The sequence below is a fragment of the Papaver somniferum genome, chromosome 9 (genome assembly GCF_003573695.1).
Source record: "Papaver somniferum cultivar HN1 chromosome 9, ASM357369v1, whole genome shotgun sequence".
NCBI lineage: Eukaryota > Viridiplantae > Streptophyta > Magnoliopsida > Ranunculales > Papaveraceae > Papaver > Papaver somniferum.
In genome coordinates, this window is record NC_039366.1 from 116,989,558 (window position 1) to 117,008,565 (window position 19,008).

Consider the following 19,008-nt stretch of genomic DNA (forward strand, 5'->3'; position numbering starts at 1 on the left):
TAAAGTTATATTACTAATTTATGAATTGGATTTGAAAGTGGGTACTTCCTCCTATAATCATTGATAGTATGCCAATTACAAAATGTTTAGTGTCACTTTTAGATTTCCACAGGTAGCTGGATTTTGGAAGTAAAGGTTTTGTAGGTACACCTCTTGTAAACCTTCACGAGACTATAACTCGTCCACTAGGGACACCTAAGGGTTTAAAGGCTTGTTATTTATGCTAAGAGTAACCTTAGCCTCGACGAGACGGAGTTGTATGTATGTTTTAGAATTTATTTTGTTTGATTTGCTCGAGGACTAGCAAAGTCTAAGTGTGGGGGAATTTGATAGGTGTCTAAAACACATAATTTTATATTTATTTTTTATGCTTTCTTTGCGACTTTTCTTGTAAATTATATATCTTATGTTTGCTTTTGAGTTTATTAGGTGCAATGGAGTCGTTATGAGCAAAAGAAGGAGAAATTAGCCATTTGGAGCAGGCCGGGTCGTGCAAGAGGAGTTATGCAGGAATTAAACTGTCAGCCTCGCAGAACTGATAAGTGAACAGAGAACTAGGCTGTCGGTAGTCTGAAACCGACAAGCCAAACAACTTCATGGTAGCCCTTATCCGAGTCCTGAGTGCCAATGTTAATCTGGGTTATTACCCAATACCTGAAATTCAGAGAAACCATCCTCTCATTCATCTTGGTTGTGCGCAAGGTATTGAAAGCGTGAAGTGAAGCGTGAAGCGTTTTTTATTTTTACGAAGCGATGTGTATGTTGAAGCGTGAAGCGTCGCTTCATGATTGATGTTTGAAGCGGATTTTTTCCTATAAATAGTAGTAGTTTGTTATTAAAAACTTCATTTTAGGAAGATAATAATTGTATAAATTTAATATAAGTCCAATTAATTTCAAATGACATGGTGGTTCACTTTAGTTTAAGTCGGAGGTTCGAAACCCCCTAAAAATGACTTGAATAAGTCAAAAAGCACATCAATTAAAGAAATCGTCCACTTCATGGTAGATTCGCTTCGGAGCGAATTGGAAAAATATGAAGCGAATGGTACGAAACGTAGCGTGAAGCGGCGCTTCATGGTAGATTCGCTTCATAACTACGCTTCAGAGCGAATTGAAAAAATCTAGAGCGAAGCGTAGCGTGAAGCGGTGCTTTTAAAAACCATGGTTGTGCGTTTATGTGTCTGAGAGATGGAAAATGAGAGACGTCCGTTGCTGAGAGTTTGAGTTGAGAGAGGAAACAATTTGAGAATGAAATGGAGAGTGGATATGTGTTGAGTTAACGAGATCGATAAGAAGAATAAGAATCTGTTGCTATTGAAGTGAAGAAGAAATCTAACTTAGGGTTAATGTGAATTTGAAATCGGTAGCAGAATGAATTAAGGTTTCGATCTGTGAAGAGTTAGGTGGTGATGAATGAAGGGTTCAACTCGGATTTGAGTTTGCGATGATGGGTTTGAGTCGCTGTTGCTGGTTCAAATCAATGAATTTACAAAAGAAGGAAATTAGGGTTTGACAGAGTAAGAGAAGAAGGTTTCGGGATTTTTGCTGGGAACGAGTATGGTGGTTTAATTCGTGAGTTTAGATGAGTGTTAGCCATGGGGTCTGATGATTGTGTTGTTGAGTAAGAAGATGGGTTAATTGTTATCATTGGTTCGAGATTGAGATGCTGTTGTAGAATGAAACAGAAGGTGTTGGCTCTGTGGCTGTGATGGACTGGTGGTGTATGGCCATTGGTGCTGGTATTGAAGCTTTAGCTGGTTTTGAGCTGAATGATGCAGAGATGGTGCCTTGGTCAATAATTGGTAGAATTTCAGGTGGTCTGTGGTTGCAGTTCAGTGACTGCGTTATTGGTGTTAGCTGTGCCGAAGAGAGTGATTGTGTGGTCTTGCAGGTGCAGTGATTGCATTGATACAGAAGGTGCAGTTCTGGTGTTGTTGTTGTTGGCATTGGTGATGAGATATAAGCGGCTCAAAGTTGCAGCTGTTTCCATTGAGAATGAGAAGATGGGTCTGAATTGCAGGTGATGTTGCAGGTGGCCTGATTTGAGCTGAAGTAGAATGGTGTTGCAGTAAGGATTAGACGTCGCAGTCGCAAGTGAATAAGAACAGTTGCAGGTGGTAATTGGTGGTTGTGGTCACTGAAGCTGAGTTGATATTGGTTTGTCGCAGTGGTGGCTGTAGCTGGGAAGATAACTTGAGATATGAACTGATGGTGAAGGTTACAAGGAAGATGAGTAGCAGATGGTTATGAACCTGCAATTGAACTGAAGCTAGGACATTGTGTTGGTTGGCTGCAGATGTGAAGTTGAAATCGATGTATGCTTAGGACAGGTTTGGGCTCAATGTGAAGTTGCTGGTGATACTGAGTATGAACTGTGGGGATGGAACTGAAGGAGCAGTGGGTTCCAGGTTTGACGCAGTTGGTAGATGGTCTTTGTGGTGGTACTGATATTGCAGAGCTGGAGAATTACAAGGTCGTGGTGCTGAAGTTCATGGTTTGTATGGGAACTGAGTATGCTACTGCAAAGGATTTGAAGCCAAGAACCAGAGTCAAATGCTTGAGACAGATTGAATATGGGATGTTGTTGAATGTGGAAGTAATTACAGGGAAGGATAAACAATGTCGATCTAGCTATGGAATTGGCTTGTCAGTTCCTAGAAACTGACAAGCATATCAAGTTAATGGGCTATATTGAGGTAGACAGGAAGTAACTTAATGGGCTTTGGCCCAGATTTGGAAGTGGGGTTTTATTAAGAAGCTGGACACTATTTCTAGGGTCGATCCGAAGGGACGAGCAACCTATAAAAGGGTTTGAGAATACCACAACATAGGGATATCATCTTTTACCTCTACTTTTGTTCTAGGGTTTAGAAACATGGAAACTCTTCTCTTTATTCTTGTTATAAACTCCATGATCATGAATACTTAATTTTCTTTTGGTTATGGATTAGTTGGATTTCACATAACATGGTTCTTTGATTCAATATATTAGTTTTTTCTCATATTTATCGTTCATGATTCTCTTAAAATATAGTTGCATGATTGACGTATTGCAACATGATTTGAGTATTTGTTTTGTCAAGTTGCAAATTGGTAGAACTCATATCCATATCTATAACTAGTTTAGGATTAATCATCGAGCAATACTCCTTGAACACAAGTAGCATAAATATGATTGTAGGTTATAGTGATATATCCTTGTAATCATATGTGAATCGTGACCTTTGTTCGAATTGTTTGCGCAATGTATTTCAATTGCAATGATTAGCCTAGTTTCATGAATCTTAATGCTTCATGGGAATTGAACTTAATTAGCGCAAGGCGTTAGGTTACTCTTTTTGTAGAATTCATATTCGCATCTTTTAATGTGTTTGTTGATGACAAGAGGAAATTAGCGGGATATCCTTTCGACAAGGTATTCTAGGGATTTTGATAATGAGAGATTAAATATCAATTCTAGTTATTAAGAAAAGAACGCGTTAGTGAATGAAAACGAAATCCTTGACCAATACTTTTACATATCCTTGAGCTGATTTGTTTACTTTTATTTATTTGCTTTTATTGTAGTTTACTTTATAAAAATCAGAAAACTCCCCAAGTGTTACCATAAGAAACCGAAACATATTGACAACCTAAGACCTCTCTGTGGGAACGGTCATTTCTTGCCCTTGCTTCATTATATATTTTTAGTAGTAAGAAAGTGTAATTATTTTTGACGCCTACGACAACGATCAGATGGCATACAAACTTCTTACTGCATCAGGAGATGAAGAGAGTTGGAGTGAATTTGTAAACTCGGAATACCTTAGAAATATGTTAATTGGAATAGATTAAACAAACAACTTTTTTAACTATACTAGTATATTGCACAGTAGATTAATTCTTACTGCAACAGGAAACTCTTATGTCTAATATCACCTGAATTAGCTTTTAATGTAATTGATACTCTAGTATGTTTTATATTTTCATCTATCATATTATGGATAGTAGATAACATCAATGTTCTATCTTATGCCTTGTCTTACTGTCTAATGGATACTTGTTGATTCCAGTAATGAACTTCATTCCATAAATGAAGTGGGTTCATTGCAGTACTTCAGTGTTATCTTGTTGTCTTATGTATACCAGATCATTTACCAAAATGAACTCTATGGAATACAAGTTCTTTCCAGTAATTAACCTGATTCAAAAAAATCAGCACATATCCCATTGAATAACATTATCATTTCAGAACAGTTCTAGGAAAAGTTGTGTTCATTCCTGAAAATGAAGTTCATTTCAGTAAATGAACTGATAGAGCAGCGGTTCATTCCAGATAATGACATATTATGCCTTGTCTTACTGTCTAATGGATACAAATACTCCAGTAAAAATATCAGTACATATCCCATTAAATAAACATTATCATTTCAATAACAGTTCTAGGAAAAAAGATATGTTCATTCCTGAAAATGAAGTTCATTTCAGTAAATGAACTGATACATATCCCATAGAGTTGATTTGGTAGGAAAAATACCATAAGCTGCTACAAAATATCAGTACATACATATCCAATGGAAATAACATCTAAAAAAGCATCTCTAAGAAAAAAAAAGGGAGTTCATTACAGAAAATGAAGTTCATTCCAGACAATGAACAATGCATAATCAAACAGGTAAGAGAAGTTCATAAAACATAAATTTGAAAAAAGGTTCATGCATACTACTCCAGCATTGATACATGACAGGTAGCTTTGTTGTGGTTCCCAATCTTTTTAAAGTTTGAGCACTTCATAGGCCTCATCTCCTTCTCATAAGCACTACGAATGCGCTTCTTTGGTGGTCTTCCTGGAGGTGGCCTTGGAGTACCAGGTAGGACTCTCTCTTCAGGTTCATACGCTTCTGGCCTGTCATAGTTGGGAATGGGTCGAATTGCAGGAGCATATGTGTGGCGAAAATGGTTCGAACCAAAGTAAGGCGGGATAAACCTCAACATCTCAATACCATTCATAGTAATAGCAGCAGTGGCGTGAGCACAGGAGAAACCAAACACTTTCCATCTCTAACAAGTGCACGTCATCTTCATCAGATCAACATCATGAGAGCTAGGAGAGTGAACCTCATATATACCATTACCTGACTCCGTAACATCCCATGGACGCCCTATATCGACATGTGACTTGAGTAAAGCCTTATAGATGGGAGTCAAACTATCACTATAATTTCTACCGAGCTCACACCTTTCTGCACTCATCCTCATAATCTTTATCCTGATCTCATCAACAAGAGCAGCTGGAGGCAGATCCCTTTCACGATGAATCCAGTTATTGAAAGACTCTGCAATACTTGATGAGTGTGTCCCATACCTACATCCGAAGAAGAAAACATTTGCCGATATTTCTGATGTACTTGGAAACCCAAGCACATCCTATGATGCACATCTCATTCAAAGCTGCCTCATATCTGACAACGTTGTAGCAGTATGCAGCTTTATGGAACAAATCCTGAACTTGTTTATACTTCTCATGTGATTTCTTGATGGGGAGGTTATTCTTAAAATGATAGAAACGATAACTATGAAAAGAGTTGGGAAAATACATGGGAATACTTTGCTTCAACCCTTCATGACGATCAGTGATAAAGGTGATTGGACGAGAGTCGACACAACGCTGCAAGTTTTCCATAAACCACTCCCACCCTTCAATGTCTTCTCTAGGAACTAAAGCATACGCAAAAGGAAAAAAACCTATAGAAATGAAAGAAAACAATAGCACTAAAAAGTGTCAGTTCATTAAGAAAATCAAATGCATACAAAAACTTAATAAAAAAATGAAGGGTTCATTCTTAACATGAAAGACCTTCTTAACAAAATAACAAACTAACAGATAATCAAAGCAACAGGGATACTTCATTTTATACAATGAATTATGGAATCTATATGTATAACTTTCTAGACTTCATTCCAAAAATGAAGTCCACTCTATAACATGAACTGTAGAATCAATATCTGTAACTTTTCTATGGTTCATTCCAAAAATGAAGTCCATTCTGTAACATGAACTGTAGAATCAATATCTATAACTTTCCTAGACTTCATTCTAAAAATGAAGTCCATTATGTATAATCAAAATAACAAACTAACAGATAATCAAAGCAACAAGGATACTTCATTTTATACAATGAATTATGGAATCTATATGTATAACTTTTCTAAATGAAGGGTTCATTCTTAAAATGAAAGACCTTCTTAACAAAATAACAAACTAACAGATAAGCAAAGCAACATGGATACTTCATTTTATACAATGAATTATGGAATCTATATGTATAACTTTTCTAAATGAAGGGTTCATTCTTAAAATGAAAGACCTTCTTAACAAAATAACAAACTAACAGATAATCAAAGCAACAGGGATACTTCATTTTATACAATGAATTATGGAATCTATATGTATAACTTTTCTAGACTTCATTCCAAAAATGAAGTCCATTATATAACATGAACTGTAGAGTCAATATCTGTAACTTTTTTAGGATTCATTCCAAAAATGAAGTCCATTCTGTAATATGAACTGTTAATCAATATCTATAGCTTTCCTAGACTTCATTCCAAAAATGAAGTTCATTCTGTATAATGGATTGTCTGTGGAGAACTAATCAAAGTAGAAACTAATTAAAAAGAAAAAAGTTAGTTATCTAGAAAATTACCTTGGTTCCCATTCACACCAGTGGCAGCCATCAATGTTCCCTTGAATCTCTCAGTGAGAAATGTTGCATCACAGTAAAGCATAGGACGAATGAACCGATATCCTTCCATACAGGCAGCAAAACATATGAAAATCCTCTGAAAACGTTGAGTCTCTTTATCATATTCAAACTTAATATAGCTGCCAGGATTGGTAGCCTTTATTGCTTCAACATACCAAACCAGATCTGTAAAACTTTTTACATCATCACCATATATCTCTGCCTTAGGTGCTTCTTTCCCTTTATAAGCATGGTGGTATTTTATGTTAATACCGTAAAAACTCTTCACCTGAGCAACCATATCATTAGGCTTTATCGACGGATTAGATTGTATTTGATCCTTGAATAGATGTTTTATCAATTTCTTCTTCACAAGTGGATCCTTCAGCTTATAAGCACCACCACATTTGTGCTCCCCGTTGAATTCCTTGATAGCAAAGACACTTTTATTGGTATCAATTGAAATACAGTGCAGATACCAAGGACAATCTGCATCCCTACCATACTTGGTTGTGTACCTTAGTCTATCATTCTTAACCTTTGCAACTGTATAACCAGACTTGCTGCAATATTTGCTGACAGCTAAGCAAACCTCATCAACACCACCGTGAAAAACTTGACCAACACCTTTAAAAATATCCTCCCAACCTGCAGATAAAAGAGGTTTTACTACCTCGTGACCTTCCGTCAAGTATTTAATCTTTGAAGTCTCAGTGAACCCACTACATGATTCCTCATCACTGAGCGACTGCGTGGAAATACCAGATGAAGAGCAGGAAGCACCACCATTAGAAGCCTCAACAAACAAATTAAAACTTGGCAATTCCTTTGAACAAGTAACAATAATTAGTCCTTGAAGAAAATAATCACAGTTGATGACAACTTTATCACAACTTTCGCCATCCCTAAATCTTATGCTCTGAGGAGTCAAGTTTCTCCAATAATCACAAACATGTATTTTGAGGTCACGCATCATCGTATCTAAAAAGAAACTTCCACTGGAATACTATTCCCTTTGTAGTACACAACTGCATAACAACTCATACTGAACATGAAAAATGAACACACACAACCAAAAATAGTTCATTATTGGAATGAAGCTGAAACAAAATAGCCTTCAAACAGTAACATTCTAACAGATAAACAAGCAGCAAGACTACTTATTCATTAAAGAATTCATTCTAACAAATGGAGCCATAACATAATAGCACTAATAGATTCTTCCTTAACAAAATAAAGAGTTCATTATAACAAATGAAGCCTTAACAGAATGACTTCATTCGTTAACATCCTAACAGATAAACAAAGCATCAAACAATACTTCTTCCTTGACAAAAAGAAAGAGTTCATTCTTGGAATGAAGCCGTAACATACTAGCACTAATAGCTTCTTCCTTAACAAAAATAAAGAGTTAATTCTAACAAATGAAGCCTTAACATAATGACTTCATTCATTAACATCAGAATAACACTAATAAATTTTTCCTTAACAAAATAAAGAGTTCATTCTAGCAAATGAAGCCTTAACAGAATGACATCATTCGTTGACATCCTAACAGATAAACAAAGCAGCAAACAATACTTTTTCCTTGACAAAAAGAAAGATTTCATTCTTGGAATGAAGCCGTAACATAATAACACTAATAGCTTCTTCCTTAACAAAAATAAAGAGTTCATTCTAACAAATGAAGCCTTAACAAAATGACTTCATTCATTAACATCATAATAGCACTAATAGCTTATTCCTTAACAAAAATAAAGAGTTCATTCTAACAAATGAAGCCTTAACACAATGACTTCAATCATTAACATCATAATATCACTAATAGCTTCTTCCTTAAACAAAATAAAGAGTTAATTACAACAAATGAAGCTTTAACACAATGACTTCATTCATTAACATCCTAACAGTACTTCTTCCTTGACAAAGAAAGAGTTCATTCTTGGAATGAAGCACTAACAACATAATGACTTCATTCATTAACATCCTAACACATAAACAAACAACAACACTACTTCTTCCTTGACAAAGAAAGAGTTCATTCTAACAAATGAAGCCTTACCAGAACAACTTCATTCATTGATCTTAAAATTCAAAAAACATACCAATCAAAGAAAAACTTAGCTGATCTATAGAATTACTTCAAATCAAAGAAAGGATTAGCGAGAAAACTCACCAGCAACAAGAAGAATTCAGATCAAAACCAAAAAAACACCAATCTCCGAATATGTGATTCCAAAAAATCAACTCCAACCGAATAAATCTTCAAGGAAATCCTCGAAACTTCAAAACAACCGAATCAATCTTCAAAGAAAAGCCTCGAATCTTCAAAACAACCGAATTAATCTTCAAAGAAAAGCCTCGAATCTTCAAAAGATCTATAATTCCAAATCAACCTTCGTAATCAAATTAGCTCCGAAATCAAATCAATCTTCATAACCAAGTTAATCTGCTGTAAAATCGAATCGATCTTGGTATCAAGAACGAAAACGAGGAAGAATTTCTGCAGCGAAATCGATCTTGGTATCAATCTTCGTAAACCCTAGAAGAAAACAAATCTGCAGCGAGAGAAGAAATTCGTCAGGAGATAGAAAATAAAGTTGTTTCTTGTTTATATATGTCGGTAAAAGGACCAAATTAAAAATTGAGCACGTGCAGGGGTGTTTGGGTAACAGAAAAAGAATATTCCGTGTGGGTGGACAATACCCTAGGACCAAACTATAATATTTAGGAGCAAACTATAATTTATAATTCCAAAAAGGACCAAACAGACAATTGACTAGGTCAACTGAGCCAGACTCATCCTCATATATTATTTCTATGGAACCTACTAGTATTTCCCACATTTTTGAAAATGGTGTTTGGTATTATGGTGAAAGACGACTTCTTCAGTTGCAGAGAAGATCATTGATAGCCGTCAACCCCTATCCAAGTTCAGAGGTTTCTGAAAAGGACTACTTGAAATTGATAAGGGAAGGTCATCATTGGCAAGAAGCTGATGAATTGATCCAGGAGCCAATGGGCAGAAATAAATACCTATTATAGTTTAACACTATTTTCAAGGCCAATATTGTTATGACACCGCAAAGTTTGGGTCAGATGGATTTCCCAGCTTTAGGTAGGATGCCACTTGCCGATGAATTTCTTCCTTCCCAACCTCCATCAGAGACGGGTGACGCAGTTGCATATCCTTCTCAAAGTTCATCGTCAACTATCCCATCATTTTCTTGGGAGGTACAAACTATATCCACTACACATGGACAAATTATTACTTTTCCAATTACTTCCAGTGCACTTGATCAGACCTATCCATACTAGGGGGGTCAATGCTACAGAGTTGCAATATCAGACCCAATTGAACGATTATGATGCTCTATTACACGGATTTCAGAAATTCCAATTGGATGAAATGCAAAAACTGAGGGAAAGCATGATGTTTGAAATGAGACAAGGATTTGACGGTAATGATGGTTCAAGTAGTAGTAGAGGAATGACTCATTTGAGTCCCAGTGGTGGAGGAGGCATGAGTCTCGCTCGAAGTCAGCTAAGTCGTGGAAGTGAAAGAAGTTTGAGACGTCGTTTTATGCAGGAGGTAACAGAAAGTTCTACTCCAAACCAAGTGTTAGATACTCAAGTAGTACGTGGTGATGAAAACATCAGCTTGGATACAACTCCTGTACGTATGTTTAGTAATTTTCCAACTGACATAAAAACTCCAGGTGGTGGTGTGAACATGAAAGTAATTAGGCCATCGACTCTGTACACCCCAATTGCCTCTACCACCCAATTTCCTCAAGCTCATCAGCATTTCAACCATTCCATCAACCATTGCAGCAAATTCCTCAAGAATATCAACAACACGTATTTCAAGATTTGTATCGTGTTATCATGCGCCCTGAACCCATTACTTATCAAGGTTATGGTGATTCTGATGAGACTCAAGAACCAAGTAGTCTCAAACCGGCTCGCTAACTGATATGTTGACAACACTCTTGATCCAGAAAACGCGCAATTGGATCTTTGGCCAGGGAGGAAATGGACAAGGTGATGAGTAGTTAAAATGTAAACAATTTAGTTATGGAAGCAATTTAGTTTAAATGTAATATTTTTTATTTTTTTAAATTAATGAAAACTATCTTTTATATTAATATTCAAATAGAAACTAGTTTTACATTTCATTAAAAATTAACCTTGATTGCATAACACAGTACATAAAATTTGAATCCATGCACATGAACATTGTAGACTTCATAACATTCGTCGTGACTAGACCATCTTCCGTTGTCTTCGGCGAATTTGGTACGAGCTCTAATTTTTAGTTATTCATTTAACAACAAAGGATTATCCCCTTTTATCAACCACATAATTTGCTGATACTTTCTAACATTGTTATGGATGAAACAATAACGATTTTGAAGACACGCATTTGTTCTTCTTGAATTTACGTGACTTAACGTCGTAAACCTTTGAAACATAGTGTACCATAAGTTAAAAGTCTTTAAATTGAAATCTCTATCGCTTGCAATTACGTATTATACGCGTCCGGACCAAATTGCAAACCCTATACGCGTACAATGCGAGCTCGGCGACCTATACGCGAACTATTTGGATTCGCCAATAATTCGTCAACCAAATTCGGATGGTTTTGAAACTATCTGTGTTGACTCACTTCTACTCTTACCGGGTTGACACAGTTCATTACTACGATTACGATTAGTTTATTCGCGAAAAAATGTTGCGCTAGGTGAGAGTCAAACCCGGACCATCCTATTTCTTGGATCGTCAATCAATCCACTGTGCTGGTTGCTTTTTTTGAAAGGTGTATCATATGTTTTATAGATAATCCATGATACACCACTAAATTTCTCTCATAAATCACATTAGAAATGTCTTTTTCCACCTTATTCCTAAGGATATATAAAAATTAATCTTTTAAGGTGGTAAACACTTATCAATTTACTACTTATTTTAGGCCGAATTTTCGATCCCGTATTCATACTTGTAAAACGAATTATACACGTACGTATACCGTATCGAACTATTGCCGGATTGCGCATCGTTGGCCGGATTTTTGACCGAATTTGACCTTTACAAATTCGAATAATACCCGTACGTTTGTCGTTTCGTACGTTTGTCGAACCCCAAATGGATAACTAGGGTTGGATTGGTATGAGTTAAATTAGGTATTTATAGGGGGGAAATTGGTAGTCGTTGGATGAAGATCTGATAAGCGATGATCAAACCTGCGAGCGATATCTTGACTAGCGTTGGCGCTTTAAAGACCAGCGAGCGTTATTATGACCATCAAGCGATGGACACTCTATCTCTCGCTGGAAACTCCATCGTGTATGCCTATATGTTATTTCTGACATATAGGCATATGAGTTTGACACTTTGACATACCCATAGTGGGTGCATATATGCCAAATATATGAGTTTGGCATGTGCACATGAATATGTTGTAGTAAGGTATCTATTGAAATGAAAGTAATATGCGAAGAGATATGTCTTATCATGTAGAAACCCCAAATAACCATGAGACATGATAGCAATGCAATGCTTGGAAGGTAGCACTTAGTGGCTTCACTAAGTACCTTCCTCTTCCATCACTTCTTGCTATTTTTGGTCGTCGTCTATTCTTCTGGATTTTGGAAATGTAAGATGGGGTTTTTGGTAGTCGTGGTAGTTAGTGTGTGTATTTACATTCGAGATTGTGACTGTATTTTGATGAATTGTGACGGTTCATTGGTGTTGTAAGAGGGAATTATGAGAGAGATGCGATTTGTAGTTATCTCACGGGTAATCGATATCGGGTGTTTCATTTGGAGCCTTTCGAACAAATGTACATTCAACCACATAACATGCTCATATAGGTGTAACCAAATATGGATTGGAACAATAGGCTCTTTTCGCGGGATCTATTTCTCCTACCATTGATTTTGTTTCTTTTAAGATATGAATAAGATATTGGAGCGCACAATATATACTCTCAGAACATTATACCGACTGTTCGGATACACAATGCTTATATAGCAATCTGGAAGAACATATGCATGATTCAGGTAACCCAATTTTGTGTAATTGTGAAAGGATGTTTTGTTTTCAATTTTTCTTTTATAGTGACCCTTCAAGTTGCCAACTGGACTGTCTCATTTATTAATGACGGTTGGTGTGGCCAATAAGACACTGATGACATAACAATTGTGACTGATGTGGCTTTATTAGATTCAAGTTTCATTATATGGACGCCATGCGGCGATTTGGAGTCCCTAATTGTAAGAAAAGATAATAATAACCAGCTTCTTGCTAATTTTAGAGCTTACTTCCTTAAGACTGGGTCTTATGGAGCTTCCCAAGCTCTTCCCAGCTAAAAAAACCGTGGTCTAAAGCCCCTTTTTCCTCCCCTTCCCTGGTTCGTGGGAATCCCAACCGGAAGACTCTCAAGACGGGCAATGATTAACCGTTCACAAAAAGGCGAAAACGGATAATGATTGTCCGTTGTATTCTTAAAACTCTTATAACTTAGTGGGGCCAAGAAAGATCTTAGCATAAAAAGCGAACAACTTATATGAATAGAGGAATAAGTGGGATATCTTTAATTGGTGGACCCGACATATTAAAAGCCGAACAACCATTATCCGTTATTTTCTTAAAATCGGGATTAACCACAAAACCTAGCTCTTCCCAGAATGATGTGTAAAAGCATGTGGCAGGAGTTGGGAAGCTCCATTAGACCCAGTCTAGGCATCATGTGATATAACAATTTCATCCATAAATGTTGGTGAAGAAAATTTTTGATGGGGCGTTTTTTGAAGGGGCATGGGGACAAATGACATGTTGATACATGTCTTACATATTAATGAATTCTGTTTCCAAAAATATAAAATAAGTGTATTTATGGAGAGAACATTTGTTTTGTTAATTGGTGTTGGTATTTTTGGAAACAAAATTCATTAATATGTAAGACATGTGTCAACATATCATTTATCCCCATGCCCCCTTCAAAAAACGCACCCTTCAAGAATTTTCTGCTGTTGGTGGTGGGTCCCCTTGGTTTGGTGACTCACTTGAGAAGCAGAGCAAGTGAAGAAGGGTGAAAAAACCTATGAAGAAGGCGGACATTTCGAAGACATAAACTCCAACTGTTCTCAGCAACCGAACTCATCTCTTCTTATATATCATTTCCTCCAACAAAATTTCATTGCTTGGTTGGTTCTCCTCAGATCTCTTTCCCTCCTTCTCCCCTATTCCTTCTTGATCTCTCTCTTCAATGGAGTCTGCTGCTGTTATCCGCTCTTTTCACTGTAAGTTTCGTCTCTATCTATTCCCATTCTCTTATACGAAATGCGACGTTATTGGTTTTGTGTTTGCAGCTAATGGCGGATAATTCGAGGTTTTATTCATCTTTTTTTGCTTAGATTCTAACATCAGATCGAGTAATTTATTGATAACTACATCAACTGTGGCTTAATTTATCAAGCGATCTGGTTTAGATTTTGAGTTGAATCAGATCCTACGTTGAGATTGAAGTATTTTACATCATTTATGCTGGATTAGAACCTTAGTAAGAGTTTAAACTGTTTTTAATAATAAAGGATGAAATGCGAAGCCAGGATAAAAACATTATATCAGAACACTAAATGGGATTTATGGTATAAAAAGGATATTGGAAAATTAGCATCTGGGTTTATTTTCTGATCTAGGCGCCCTTTTGTATTTTTTTGTATTACTTGGTTTTGTATTAAGGAAATGAGTAATTTGTGTTCTCATATGCGTTGGCTAATTATTCAGGTACTGTAGGTACATTACCAAATGTAAGCTCTTTAACTGAGAAGCCTGCTTCGATTCCAATGATTAAAGCTACTTTAAATAGCTCGTCATTTGGTGGGAGGCTTAAGTTGTCTTCAAAGACGAGGAAGGGAATGTTCCTCAAATGTGCCAAGGCCTCGGAATCTACATTAGAGGCAGTGTCCGATGGTGAGTGTCTCACTTACAGTATTATGTATCTTTTTCATTCTTTATTTATTATCACCTGTTTTCCACCAACATTTTTTAGGAAAACCTCTATAGGGGCGGTAGATGCTTAGGTGATTAAAAATGTGATGAGTTTTAGTTTCTCAAAGGCAATTTTAGCATCTAGGCTGGGTAAACCTTACAAGGATGTTATCATGTTAGGAATTTATTGTTCTGTTCATGAAGTTGGCCATATGAAAGATGCCATCAATGGTGTTAGTAATTCGCATAAAGCAGAGTGCATTACTGGCATCCTTATGGTGTCACGATGACTATGCACTTGGTTGCTTTAGACTGTTTAATATACTAATATGTAACAAATGGTAATCATGGTAAGGTTTTCATATTCTTCAGCAGCAGTCATGGAGTGGTGTAGAATAATTGGTTTTCCTTTGAAACATATACTCTTTTCTGAAAGTGACCAAAATAATTATAAAAACATGTTTACCTTTTCACTTATAAGGAGTTTTCAGATACTATGTCTTGCAAATTATTCTAAGTAAATAAAAATCCTTGGTGCTTATTTTAATTGGACTTCACATACTAAGACATTGGTGATCACGCAGTGTCTGCAGACAGTATTCCATCAGAACAATCAGAGAAGAAAACTCCGAGTGCAACTTTCCCCAGCGGGTTTGAGGTGAGTTTATTCTACTGATTCTAGTGAACTTACTGCATTCCATATCCAAATCTTCTCTGAGATCGTATACCCCTTTTTCGATAGAGCATTACCACAGAGGATTTAAATCCAGTTTAAATGTCCTCACAGGTTATAAATGTATTTTATTAACCCAAGAATGTGCTGACACTTAAAGGCTCTTTCATTTGTCTAACTCGTTGACCCATATCTTAGAATGGCTCGTCCAACTACATTTTCGAGAAAGAATTGTAAACAAGTTTATGCTTTGGACAAAGAAGTAAACAAAATAGTGTTTGTTAGATGGATTAAGAATTTCCAGTTTGATTGCTAGAGCCGTTATTACTTATTTGATATATTAAGCCATAAACTTGTTAGAGTGCATATTAAAATCATTTACGATTTTGCTTTGCACTATTGACTTAACCTGTTGTATAGTTAGATCTATATCACCGAGATATTTGCTATTACTACTGTCTACATCACCAAGAGTGATTTGTCTTTTGTTGTTGAGTTGTGTTTGGTCTGTAACTTCTTTGTAGCATGCAATTGTTTTTTCTCTTCGGCTGCCACCACTGGTGTCACCATCCAATCGACCAGCCAGATGCATTGAGTTACATCACAACCCTCTTTCCTTATGTATTCGAAAGCCATCTTTCCCGCTATCTCTTCCTGTCCTTGAGAGTGCAATACTTTTCTTTTATACTGAATCCTGAAATGAGCACATTATCTCTCTGAAACTCCAATATCGATGGCACATTCCTGTCAGTTTTGAACCACATTATTTAATCAAAGTTATATGATCCCATGGAATTCTGTTATCTTATTGTTATATGTGAAAATAACCGGGCATGATGTATTTCCATTTCAGGCATTGGTCCTTGAAGTCTGTGATGAAACAGATATTGCGGAACTGAATCTGAAAGTAAGTTTTGTTCAATTGCTTGGAATTGTGCTAGTCTTCATGTGTTTTTAGATAATGTTATCAAGATGGAAGTAAATTTGTAATAAGATGAGGATACCCCATCTATACTGGAGTTCTAGTAGCAGATTTATGAGTTAAGGAAAACCATGTCTGGGATTTTTACAAGTAGCACTAATCTACCATGCTTGTTGCTTGTCTCTGAACATCTATATTCACTTTGAGTGTCATTTTCCATTTCCTTGACTCATAACGAGACTTTTTATAATTATCAACAGGTAGGAGGTTTCGAAATGAAACTGAGACGGAACATTGGAGCCACAAAAAATCAACCTTTAGTTTCAACTCTAACACCACCACCTGTTCCAAGTGAACCAATGGTTGATTCAGCTCCTGCACCAGCACCAGCAGTTACATCGACCCCCTCTAAAGAGACCACTACTCCATTTAAAAATGTCTCCTTTGGTAAGTCATCAAAGCTTACCGCTCTAGAAGCTTCCGGAGCAAATGGATATGTTCTAGTGTCATCTCCAACGGTATGAGTTGCCAATATCTCAGTTCTAGGATTTCCTTTTTCCATATGTGATTATCCTGAACTTTTTTTAACCTTCTAAGCCTTTAATATTTCATTTACGCTTAGGTTGGTTCATTCCGAAGAGGAAGGACACTGAAAGGAAAGAAGCAACCTCCTATCTGTAAAGAGGTGATAACATAACCTATCACCTGCATTATATAGTTTGTTTTTCTAATTTTTTTTTCTACTTCTAGAATTAGCAAGTTGCCCAGTGCTTGTCCAGATCAGGGACGGGCTATAGCCTAGGTTATCCCCTTACTAGGCCCGTCCCTGTTTATGGCCTAATATCCTTTTACTACGGGAATTTTTTGAAAATTTATTTTTAGCCCATCTTAAGAGATAATTAAAACTTAAACCTTACTTAAAGCAAAAATAAAGTAAAAAAGATTTCTTCTCAGCACAATGGTCTTCCATTTTGCTTCCATAAGCTATAAATTTCATACTATAATCACAGTTTGCTATCTATTTACTTAGCATATTATAAGTGAATCAGAAATAGCCATTAACTATGCATTTAGATCCAAAAAATTTGTCGCGCCCTTCGGCCGCCCTGCAAATCATTAGCATTCCAGGCTTTAGCCTTACCCAAGGAAAAATCCTGGGTCCATCCTGGTCCAGATTTGTTATGAAAGATATAGGACTCTTTACTAAATCTGTGCAGGATTCACCCTTGTGTTCGTACATTTTAAATGATACTCCCTCTGTCCCACAAAAAGTGTGTCTTTCACTTTTCAAATTCTGCCTATTTTCAGGCAAAAATGAAAAACTGAAAGACCCATTTTTTGTGGGACAGAGGTAGTATGTATTTGGTGTAAAGTGATCCCACCAAAAGCGGACCTCGAAACATCTCCATGTACCTCATGAAAACCCTGTCCTTGCATTTTATGTCAAGTTTTTTGCTTGTCCTACATCTTTGATCCTAAATCAGTTGCTTGTTGAACCCTATGATATTTTGCTTTTAATGGCACTCTTCATGGTAACTAATACGTATTCACTAGTCACTAAGTGATTCTCCAAGTCCAAGCAACTTTTTCACCTTTTGGTGGGTGATGAGAGCACACATCTTCTGGCAGTGGGTTGCGATATGAACTTGATTGTGTATCCCGCTTACATCTGCTGCTTGGATGCTGTGTTTTTGCTCACTCCCTTTCAAGCAGTTGAGAAAAAACCAGATTTGTGGTTCTCCTACTTGCATCTGTGTCACTTTAAGTATTTCTAATCAACATTTTCTACCCGCAGTTATTTGATAATTGTGTTCATGCATACATGTGGAGAAATTTTCTAACTTTGCAACTTTATATAAACAGGGAGATGTGATTAAAGAAGGTCAAGTAATAGGCTTTTTGGATCAGTTTGGCTCTGAACTTCCGGTGAAGGTGAGACCTTAAATTTCTTGTCCTGGGAAGTGGTTGCCGTACTTGAGATATATAAAATTCTGAAAACCATTATTTCTTGTCTTCTTACAGTCGGATGTGGCCGGCGAGATCTTAAAACTTCTTTATAACGATGGCGGTAAGATATCCTTTTCTTTTCAACTCGTGCATAAATATAACTATATAAGTTGAACTATTAATTGGATTCTTATTCATCCTTTTGAGTGATAAGTTCTAATACTGAGAAAAGGAACTTGAGTTAAAACAGTTTGAGCAGTGAGAATAACTTTCTCATTTTTTACATCATGATAAGAAAAAATTATCCAACGGATTGCGCAAATTTGATATTACAACGGGCTTCATTGCTTCTCCTTAAAAAGAAGAAATTGCTAACTTACTAGTTCCTCTTCATTCTGAATCTCTGCAGAAGCTGTTGGATATGGAGACCCTCTTATTGCAGTGCTTCCATCATTCCATGGTATTAAGTGATTATTCGTCGTCATTACCTCCCTGCATCACATTCATCATAACTGGATTGCTGGAGGGCCAAGGTTTGGATGTCCAGTGTTCTAAATTTCTGTTCTCCCCCCTAATTTTTAGTTCTTGAACTGATAGTGTCAATCTTTATTAGTTCCTTTTAGTGTGAGTGAAAATTGCGGGAATGATCTAGATGGTATTGCAATCATCTGTTGTAAGAGGTCTTTATGAATCTAAACACAATGTCATTTATGAGATTAAAGGTTGTCCTTTTCACGTTTCTTA

The 19,008-nt window shown here is 36.4% G+C and overlaps 2 protein-coding genes across 3 annotated transcripts; one reads left to right on the forward strand and one right to left on the reverse strand.

Annotated features, from left to right (window-relative positions):
* Positions 1 to 4,703: 4,703 nt before the first annotated feature.
* On the reverse strand, positions 4,704 to 7,700 carry LOC113312467. The gene is made up of 4 exons (XM_026561219.1): positions 6,689 to 7,700; positions 5,390 to 5,699; positions 5,100 to 5,346; positions 4,704 to 5,042 (listed from the first exon to the last, which is right to left on the reverse strand). The coding sequence occupies exons 1-4, from the start codon at positions 7,698 to 7,700 to the stop codon at positions 4,704 to 4,706; spliced, it is 1,908 nt and encodes a 635-aa protein (XP_026417004.1).
* Positions 7,701 to 13,818: 6,118 nt separating this feature from the next.
* LOC113307635 (biotin carboxyl carrier protein of acetyl-CoA carboxylase-like) lies at positions 13,819 to 19,008 on the forward strand. 2 transcript variants are annotated; one of them, XM_026556085.1, is made up of 9 exons: positions 13,819 to 14,031; positions 14,528 to 14,704; positions 15,307 to 15,380; positions 16,249 to 16,302; positions 16,578 to 16,835; positions 16,940 to 17,002; positions 18,181 to 18,249; positions 18,340 to 18,385; positions 18,674 to 19,008. In XM_026556085.1, the coding sequence occupies exons 1-9, from the start codon at positions 13,998 to 14,000 to the stop codon at positions 18,733 to 18,735; spliced, it is 837 nt and encodes a 278-aa protein (XP_026411870.1). In that variant the 5' UTR covers positions 13,819 to 13,997; the 3' UTR covers positions 18,736 to 19,008. The 2 variants fall into 2 exon arrangements, with proteins under 2 accessions (XP_026411870.1, XP_026411869.1); XM_026556084.1 differs by having other exon boundaries at positions 13,820 to 14,031; positions 14,519 to 14,704.